Genomic DNA, 10,700 nt, shown 5'->3' with positions numbered 1-10,700 from the left:
TCCCACCAATTAGTAAGGGTCTCTCCACCAGAGCCCAATCAACATACTTGTCATACTTCTGAAATGTGTCAATATCTGAAATCTGCAAGGCACATGAAGCAACCCGCTCGCATTTGTCAAGCATTATGCACTGATCTTAACTACTAGATAAGATACCAAGTTTGGGAGAATAGTATGTCAATCTCTATTTAACTGATGTAGCTGATACTAATCATTCCCATCATCCTGAGAGGATACTTATTGACAGTCACCTTCAGTGGGATCCACACTGACACATACTCAGAGAAGATAGAACGGTTATTTTCTGTACAGTAATTGTGGCTCTTGAAGATGTTGTGGTGGGTGTGGAGCCCATGACCTACCCTCCATCCCCACTTGTCAGAGTCATGGACTTAGAATTGCAAGGGAACTGAAGGAGTGTTACAGCCGTTCCATCCTGTATGCCCTCTCACTGGGTCATAAGGAGACTCAGGGTGCACGCATGGCCCCAGCTAACACTGCTATTCCAAAGATTCTGAGTTCATGCACATGAGGTGCACGCACACCTCCAGTGTGATTCAAACTGACTGCGTCATCTCAAAGAACCACAGTTATTGCAGGGTAAATATCCATTCTTTACTTATGAAATATTCTCTTTAAACCCTATACTAAATACATTTCTTGCTTTTTCATGAACCATGAAACAGTTCTTATACATTTAAATGTTGCTACAAAGAAACAACTAACTAATGTCAGTATAGCTTTTTAAACATACATTTTGTTTAACTAAAAAATATGTTGACATTAGTTCTTCATAAAAACATTTACAAGTGTAAGAACTATTTTGCTGTTCATGAAAAAGCAAAGATTTTTTTTAGTACTAGGTTTAAAGATTTAGTAGAAGGTTAAAATAATAGTAGTTGCTGGGGGGGCCTGAGCCAATACTGAGCAATTCTGTATATAAAACATTTGAATACTGAAGTACCCATCCACTTCAGAGTGCTGCTATTTTCTACCTTCATTCATTATTCTAGGACTACTGATTTGGACAGACAGCATCATTCTTATATCATGAAACAGTGGTCTTTTTGGACACTGGAAGGGAATTTAGCAGGGAAACGTAATTTAAGGTGAAATAGTTTTGCAGTCTGGTATGGTTCAACTCATGTAAATCTTTTGTACAGTGTGATTTACAGTCTAACTGTTCAGTTCCTCTCAAATTTCAGCCCAAAGTTTCAGAGAGCCTTTCTCAGTATTTCATCTTTTTTTGTTAATTTTTCTCTAGGTTTTTGAAAGTAAGCCAACTTTAATTTAACCCTTAGTAATAGGAATCCTAAAGGCATATTTTGTACATGCCTATACTTTATTAAATGTCTTATTTCAGTAGTGATTGATATAGTTCTTATTATAATGCTGATCTCTTAACCTTTACATTCATGTGCCTGCGTTGTCTAAAGACCTGAGCATTCAGATCATAATTATGAGAGATGCTTCGTCCAAATATTCTCTCATTCCTTGTTTTTCTGCCTGTGGGTCTAGGAATTATCCACTTTTTGCCTGTCAGTTGCATTTGTCTTGGATCTGTCTGAAACCTTAGGAACTAGTAAGGTTAGTTTGTTTAGTTTTTAGAAAATTAGTACAGCTTTAAGGTTGCTTTAGTTCATTATGTGGTGCCCATTACTCCCTAATCTCAAAATGGAAAATCAGGACGATAGGTCCAGCTTTAAAATATGTGCAGTCTGCAGTAATATGTCTATTGCACATCAGCCCACCAGTGATTTATAGTAGTCTGTGTGAAGACATTCTCAACGATGCCCAGCCAGTGTTGCTTTTTCCCCTTGGCTTGGATAAATTGTTTGAAGTCATCCTCCTCAAAGACCCTTTATGGACTCACTTAGCTCCAACCAGTTGAGTCTCTTCTTAAAGGAGTAGTCTCACAAGTTAGAGAAAGAAGTCTGATCTAAAACAGTTTCTAGATCCTCTGTGACAGTACTTGAGGTATGTTCTAAATCTCAGAAATCTTTGGTTCCACCCTTGGCTTAATTGACCCAAAGGAGCCATGAAGCAGACTGCATGCACAGAATATGGCTTTTTTGAACTAATTACTGGTAAACTTCTTAAATGAAAGCACAAACTATGTATTAACATTATATACACTACAATGGAACAGGAATAAAATCAGAGAACATGAAACTATATGAACTTAATGCACTAGATTTTGGTAGTCAGCCAAAGAGGTTAGGACTAAAGCTGGGTGACATTTTTTGGCAAAACTTTTCTTTGATGAAAAATGCAGATTTAAGTCAATCAAAACATTTCACAAATTCATTTTGATTTCAGTGAATTGTTCTGGTCAAAACAAAAAAAAAAGATTTCAGAAATGTCAAAACGGTTAATTTTGATGTTAAACAAACATCTTTTTTTGATTTTTGGTCTATATTCACACACCAAAAGCACAGGAGGAGGAGGAGCTGCCCCCTCATAACCTCTAGCCCAATGGTTAGGGCACTCAGCTGGGACGGGGAGATGATCTACGTTTGAATCCCCATTCCGGAGCAGAGACTGGAACCCAGGTCTCCCCCTGCCAGGTGACTGCCCTAATCCACAGGTTAAAGGATATTCTGGGGTGGGTCTACATACTTAAATGTTCAGTGCAGGAGGGACTAGAATCCAGGTATCTCCCTACATCCATTTCCCAGTGAATGTCCTAACTACTAGACTAGCAGCTCGTACTCACACTCTCCTCTCTCTCTCTGACAACCCAAAACAAAATTTTTCTGACTTTTTCGATTCACTGAAAATGCCAAAAAATGTTGGGTTTGCTTCAAACTGACCTGAACCAATTCCCCCCCCCCCTTATTTTTTGGAATTGCCGAAAAAATTAATTGCCCAGCTCTGTTTAGGACACCGCATGCAAATTGACAGCAAAATCCAACTCCATTCTCTCTGTGTCTCACCATAACCAGCTCAGATAAACCAATACACGAGACCTTTCCAAAAGACCCCTCCTTTCCAAACTGCTATCCTGATGTAATAAAATACCACACATTAAGCCAAATTCTGTCCTCTGTGTTTCATGTGTGCATCTCCCCCTGAAATCACTGACTATTATTTTGCTCTGATGTACATCCTGAATAACTGCATGCACTGGGTTGTATGTTAGGGCAGAACTGGAACCAGTTACTTCAATGTGAGTTCTGTTCCTGCACCTGAAGATAAAATTGGGTCTACTGTGTCACTGTTGTCTACATTGTTGCTACACCATCTCCCATTTCCTCCACTGTAAAAAGCTCTTTTATGTTACAGGTTCATAGAGCTATGTGATGTGATTTAAAAGCACCTCTTTACTAAGATGAAAATCTATTGCTGTACTAATCACGGTAGTAAGTCTGACAAAAGAAAAGTCTTAACTATTTAATGTACATGGAAAATGGAAGGGAAATGGCCACAGAACTTTATTCATACTGCATAACTTGAAACAACAGTCTCTTCGGTTTAACATAAGGTGCATTTTAGTATGACCTTTTAAAATAAAATATAACAAAAGTTGAATTGTCTTTTATTAACCTGGATTTTTTAAAATAAATTTTACAGTGATCATATATACTCTTCTTGCCAAGAAAATTCTTTATTACAGCATGATCATGTATGCTTTTCCATCAGGAAGAAAATTCCTGTGGAAAGAAAATAAGAACCAAGCTTTCAAATCTAAAATTGAGTCTAAACTGCTTTTCATTTACTTTCCTCCCTTTGAGATGCCAGAAGCAATTTCCTCTTGAAGCTGACTTCCTTTCTGGAAATGATTTTCGTCTCTAACCATATTGAGACTCTCTTTTCTCATTCTTTCATTCTGACTTGCTCTTTTTCCTCTCATTTACTACTGCATCTGAATAGATCTTCTGACAGTAGGTAATTATATATGTTTCCTTCTAACTTTATTATTTCAGTTCTTTTTTGCCTCATTATCAGTCAGCCAAGAGGGACAGACAAAGCACTATTGGTGTCCTCTGCAACAGAATGCTGATGGGGGGGCTGGCTGTAAATTGACGTGGCATGGAAAATCTTTGCTAAGTTGTAGCAGCTTGTACGTTTCTGTAAAATCAAGCCCACTCTTGATGAGTTAGTAGCTTGAAGTCATTACGGGTGCAATGCTTATTTGAAAAAACTAATAGAAAATGTCTTCACTTTCTAACTTGGGAACTGAAATTTTTCTGTCTTTGGATTTTTGGCTACTAGTAAACAAAATCCAAGGCAGTTAAGTTTGTTACTTTTTTTTTTTTCCCTCAGAGTAACAGAACTTGCTGCTTTCCCCACCCCCTTTCCTGTGATTTTTCCTTTGCAGATCTTGCCATGGGGTGCGGACTACGAAAGCTAGAAGACCCAGATGATAGCAGCCCTGGAAAAATATTTTCTACGTTGAAGAGACCGCAAGTGGAAACAAAGACTGACTCTGCTTATGAATATGTATTGCTGGATTTTACTTTAGAAGGTATTTTTCTTCTATTTTATCTTATAAGTTCTTGCTAAAGAAGGAACTACATTTTACTATTTTTATTTCTTCTGATTCAAATAAGAGAAAGTGAAGTTCATTTACCTTATCAAAGCTAATCATACCAGCCTTTTAGTTGGAAATTTTAAATCTAAGGTCCTCAGATAAAATAAAGTTGCAACTTCTTACATATTAAACAAAAAAAAGTTACACAGTTGTCCTTTTAAGGAAACTGGACAGAAATTGCTTGAAAGATTTTCCTAGATTCCGGTGAGCCAGATTCTGCCATCCTTATTGATTTTGAGTAACACACACACACACACACACACACATGCATTTAGTGTGGCTACTCTCAAAAGTAAGTACATTCAGCATGAAATGGTGGAATCTGGCCCTAAATGAATAACTCTTTTTTTAAAATTATTCAGCTTCCAAAAACCTATAGTCATAGCTCATTACTTTATATGGAAATAGTTTTTAAAATGCTATAAGGAAACCTTTTTTTAGCCTTATGGCAGATATTTTAGTGAGAGTCTTATAGATTAGTTATTAATGAGCCTATTTTTAAATCCTTCTTTCTACCTCTTACTTTGTAACTGCTTACTGGTCTTTTAAAATTGTGCCTGAAATAAAATTAAAATCTCTGTGTACAATTAGAGGCAGACAGTGCGCTGTGGGGTACTTCCATTTACATGGTTCCCTGTCTCTGACAGAGTAATTCCCTGTTCCAGAAAGTTGAAAACACAAATAAACAAGTCCAGATGGCTGCCCTCTGACAACAGACAGCTCTGTGCTGCAGTTACTTTGTAAGACTGCACATTTTATAACTAACAGTTTTACGAGATGTTCTTGTTGGTAGGGATTTAAAGTAAATACGCTGATAAATGGAAAGAGTCAAAAGGGGGGAAATTGTGATGTTATCTGTTATGTGACTTGGTACAGGAATATTTTAATAAATATAAAAGTCAGACCTCTATTGAACTAGGTCTTTGAACTGCCAGATTACATTAATGTTCATGTTTATACATATTGAAGTGTTGATGATTAAGTAAGCTGCATGACTTGATGAATAGAAAACATAGCATTGTACTAAATTATAGTACTTGACAACCAACAGTATTTTTAGCTTTTAATTAGAAAGAGGAGTTGTTCATTCACGTGTTCGGTTCAGGAAACAAAACTTCTTTGTATTGAGAAGTAGTAGTAACAATATACTCCAAGACTAGAGCTGGGTTGTGTAATACATAAATTAACTACCTGCTGCTGTATTGCTACGAATGTGTAGGATAATAAAACTTCTTTCCTTGACTCTGAAGTTTGTTTGGAGTTCCTAAATAGTTCATTGTGTTCTAAATCATATTTTTATGCACATACAAGTTTATGAAAACACTCTGGAAGGGATTTGTTTTAAAGAAGTTAGTTGTTTTCTATGTTAAACTAAATATGTACTTAGTAAGGTGTGGGGGAAAAAAGGTGGTTCTTTTAGCATCATCATATGTAATAACCAGTGTCACATTGCAAAAAAATTGTGGTCACATTTTCAAACCATGGTGCATATTACTAGACTCATGAATCCATATTAGGCACTTTACTAAAAGTTATTTGATATTCAGTGCTGCCTAGTACCTGTAGCTTGCATTCACTTCACTGGGAATTATGGGTGCTCAACAACATTGAAATTCAGGTCACTTTCAGTTAGTTGCCTAAAAATAGAGTTAAGAGCCTAGCTTTAGGCAACTAAGTTTGAAAATGTAGGCCTATCTGTGTAAAACAATGTCAGTTGCATGCATATATTTTATATTCTCATATACCTCTGCCTTTCAGAGCTACGTTCATACACACACACACACACACACACACACAATCTCAGTACACACTTGCTCTCGCCCTCTTTTACTAGGAAAATTCTAAATTATAGTGAACTTTGTTTTTGTTCATGGAATACAGGGAGTGGCCAATTTACTGTAGGGCCTGTTTTGAACCTGTACCTTTTTCCTTCATATAAACTATCAGCTCCATCCTGCATCTTATTGCACCAGTACCTTTGGGATAAAGGGAGCTATATTAAGAGCTCAGTTAATATAGTTTATGATCAACCAGCTTGTATCACTTCTGAGCAACATGAATCTCATGCTGTCAGAGACCTGAGTGCTGTCTTCATAGCACTTTCAGTTTCTACTCGTTGAGGAAAAAGAAGATCGTGCCCAACATGTACTGCTCATTGTGTGAATTTTTACACCTAAGTACCTGATCTGGTCCCAAGTAAAAAACTTTTTAAAATCTTACTTTTACACCCTTTCTATCCCCACTTTACATATATTATTGTATATTGGGATGAAAGTATAACAAGCACAGTTACATTAAATTTAAGCTAGTGCAGAGTTTAACTCAACAAGTTTATGCTCAAAGAAACAGAATGAAGGGCTTATCAAGGAGACTATTAAAACTCACTTGATTCTCTATCAAGCCTTTACACCAGTTAGAGCAGCCTAGGAACTATCAACCAGCTAAGCAGAGCTAGAGTACATTGTGATCTGGCCTCTCGTTCTTGTCCCTAACATGCTCCAGGGATGGTGGTCTAAGAACTGGATCAATGGCCACTGGATGCTCCCCCACACCAGAAAAATCCCTAGGTAGGAAGATGCAATCAGTCTTCACTTTGCACCACTTGAGTGGAATAAAGGGAGTGGAATAAAGTAGAGAATCTACCCAACTGTGGTTTTAAGTGTCCATTTCTTAGTGCCAATTTTATCTCCGCAGCTATGAGGTGTGTCTCACATAAGCAGCTAGACTAAAGTATTTTGGAAGGTCAACTAAAACATGTAACTGGGGATCACTAGAATTTTCCCACACTCACTATAATGCTTTATGCCTCCTTCACATCTCTTTTTAATAGAAACCTGTGTCTATGTTCTTCGTATCAGCATGCTGAAATTTCAAACAATAAAAAGCATCTATCACTTTGGATAAACACAAATGTATATACAAATTAATTTGCTATCACCTTTTAACATTTCAAACTTCTGGGTTATATTATTGTAACAGTTGTGATTGGCTGTTGTGAGCAAACACAACAAGATAGAAATTCTGTTTAAATTTTAGAATAGTTGCAACAGTTTGCAACATGATGGAAGTGGGCCATGTTTTACACAAACCTGCTTTTTTGGCTGTGGCATGCAGTCTAAGTTACACCATATGTGTTGCAGTAAACCTGAACATGTCCATTGGCTTCATTATGCAGAATGTGCTTAAAGGAACTATGGTTAGGAATTTTATAGCTCGGTTCACTTAGGGCTAAATTCTGTCATCTAGCATGCAAGGGTTGCGATGGAGAAGATATTTGAAATGAGCCTCTTTTCCTACACCGCACCTCTACAGATCTAGCAAGAAATGTTTCATTTGCACTGTACAACAGTGAATTGTAAGGTATAGCCGGATAACACAACAGCCCTTGCATCATGTCCCCAAGGTAACATAGTTTGTATTAGTGGGAGTATCTAGATTTGTGTCTGCTAGTGCCCATTCTGCCATCAGTGCATATATGGGGATGCATGTTGTTCCTGCCCAGAGGCGCAAAAAAATGTTCCCCACAGTATATTGTCCAGCTGTTGTCAGAAATCTGCCCTGTGCCAGCAAGATTCCTGTGGCAGAGGGCACATCAGGCATTAGGCTTTCCCCCAGGATAGGATTTAATAATACTTTGTAATTACTTCAATAATACTTAGTATTTAATTTTTCAAAGTACTGTACAAACATTAACTAATTAGTCGTTAAAAAAACCTGTGATATACATATGATATCATCCCCAGTTTACATAGGAGAACCAGGCACAGATAGATTGAGACTTTGCAGACCACACTGCAGATTAGTGGCAGAGCTAAGATTGGTTTCAGAGTAACAGCCGTGTTAGTCTGTATTCGCAAAAAGAAAAGGAGTACTTGTGTCTCTAAGTACTTTAGTCTCTAAGGTGCCACAAGTACTCCTTTTCTTAGAGCTAAGATTGAACATCATAAATTTAATCTTAACCACCAGATCCCAAAAGGCTGATGAAATGGAGTGTCCTGGTCAGTATCATATTCTACATGTGTGTTTACATGAGATATGGAAAATAGGTGCACACTCTCTGACTTGTATGTTAGACAGACCCTTTACATGCGGGGAGAAGACATGGTGCCATGAGTATCATGTGCTACAGCACATCTCTTTTCTGGGGAGGTGATTAAGAAGAGGGAGATGGGGAACCTGAATTGAACCATAAGGAATATATTTTCAAAGTGGTGTTTTTATCATTGTGCTTTTATGTACTTTTTCCCCTTTATATCAAAGAGGCTGATGTAAAATCAAAGGAGAGTGAACTCGTTTCAACTTAAGTTATTTTCTTTTGAGAGGGAGAGACAAAGAGGAAAATCCTAAACCAACTCTTAAAAGTGCTTTTTAAATCTAAAAACTACCACCGTGGTTTCGATGTTTAATTCCAATCTGAGTCACACATTGATACTATTGAACAACATTGTCCCTTCCATCTCTTCATCCACCAAAAGCATAGTGAAAAAACTAGGAACTGTAAGAACTCTAAAATGAACTAAAAGATTTGCAGCAGGTGTTCCTGCTGGAGAGTGTCAAATTCCAGTCAAAACAATCTCCTCTCTAGAATTAACAGTTGTGCAGTGGCATAGAAAACATGATACTGACAACTGTATCTGGGGCTGTAAGTGAGAAGAGTGGTAATGACACAGCCACTCCCAGTCTCTGTTCATATTAATATGCAAACTAGATACTTGGGTTAGAATAGAGACTGGGAGCGGCTGGGTCATTACACACATTGAATCTATTTCCCCATGTTAAGTATCCTCACACCTTCTTGTCAACTGTCTAAAATGGGCCATCTTGATTATCACTACAGAAGTTGTTTTCTCCTGCTGATAATAGCTCATCTTAATTAATTAGCCTCTTACTCCACTTTTTCATGTTCTCTTTATGTATGTATATATGTCTTCTTACTATATGTTCCATTCTATGCATCCGATGAAGTGGGCTGTAGACCACGAAAGCTTATGCTCAAATAAATTGGTTAGTCTCTAAGGTGCCACAAGTACTCCTGTTCTTTTTACAAAATAAAATGTGCCTCCAAAAGTACTCGTTTGTGTTTCTGCTAATTCAACCAGAAAATGAGACTATATTGAGCCATCACAGTTTGAACACAACTCCCCAGTGTGACCAAGGGGAATTCTGCTAAAAACTGATGGCATAGTTTGGCCCCTTGCTGCACACCATTCGATTTACTTTGGGATGGGATAAGGATATTAGTGTCTGAGGTCTTGTCTGCACAAGAAAGGTGCTCTCTTTAACTAAAAGTGTGATTTTTAAACTGGTTTTGTTAAACTGGAACAAGACTCCACATGGACACTTATTTTGCTCTAAACCACACTTATTTCAGTTTAGCTTAAATTGATTAGGAATAAGTTACTCTTAAACCAAAATAAAAGTGTCCACACATAGGTTTGCAATATTTTAGCCAAATTGGGTTAACAACTGATTCAAGTTAAACCAATGCAACTCTTTCATGTAGACAAGCCTGAATCCCAGTTTAGAAACAGAGTTTTTATTATGTTCCCTTTTTGTCATCTTCCTTTTCATCAGGAAGGATTGTTGGAGGTATAGATGCTGACACAGCTTTTACGCTCTATTAATAAAGCCAGACAGATCATTAAATTGATGCCAAACTGATTTAAAGTTACTCTGATCTTTCTATTTTGTAAGATGTATAACTTTATCACTGTTTTTATTATCCCTGTATAATTCCTGGTCAACTATGCATCCGCTATATTTTGTATATATGTACATTGGGGAATATAGATGTATTATATCTTTTGTGCTACATTAAGATATAGGTAAGTAGCTTATTTGTATGTATGAACACCTGCATACTGAGTAACACTTGTGCATAATGTCCATGTTTTCTGTTCATTCAATTCCTTTAGTGTCCTCGAATCCAGAAGTTATCAAAATCAGTTCTGTGTTGGATATAGCAACAAAAGTGGAAGAGTATTACATCAAAGGATATGTTGTAGGAGCAATTCATCCTATTATATTACCTGTTGGGCGAAGAAAGCACTTTTCTGCAAGTTATTTGTATCGAGTGGTACTATCACGACTCAAATTAAGGTAAAATATGCAGAGGAGAAAAATTATTTGAATTAAATGACATAGAACTTGCTTCATTCATATTTTA

At 37.0% G+C, this 10,700-nt stretch overlaps 1 protein-coding gene across 2 annotated transcripts in view; it reads left to right on the top strand.

The window, feature by feature from the left end:
* Positions 1–3,799: 3,799 nt before the first annotated feature.
* The window catches only part of RFTN2 (raftlin family member 2), a 53,177-nt gene continuing 46,276 nt past the window's right edge, over positions 3,800–10,700 (top strand). For both annotated transcript variants that reach the window (XM_078848009.1, XM_073306313.1), the window contains exons 1-3: positions 3,800–3,888; positions 4,322–4,468; positions 10,450–10,633. In XM_078848009.1, the coding sequence (XP_078704135.1) occupies positions 4,330–4,468; positions 10,450–10,633 (323 nt within the window). In that variant the 5' untranslated portion in view covers positions 3,800–3,888; positions 4,322–4,329. The remainder of the gene's footprint in view (positions 3,889–4,321; positions 4,469–10,449; positions 10,634–10,700) is intronic.

Source organism: Lepidochelys kempii, chromosome 11 (genome assembly GCF_965140285.1).
Source record: "Lepidochelys kempii isolate rLepKem1 chromosome 11, rLepKem1.hap1, whole genome shotgun sequence".
Classification (NCBI taxonomy): domain Eukaryota; kingdom Metazoa; phylum Chordata; order Testudines; family Cheloniidae; genus Lepidochelys; species Lepidochelys kempii.
Note: the sequence above shows the minus strand (reverse complement) of the source record. Positions and strands in the feature narration are given on the sequence as shown.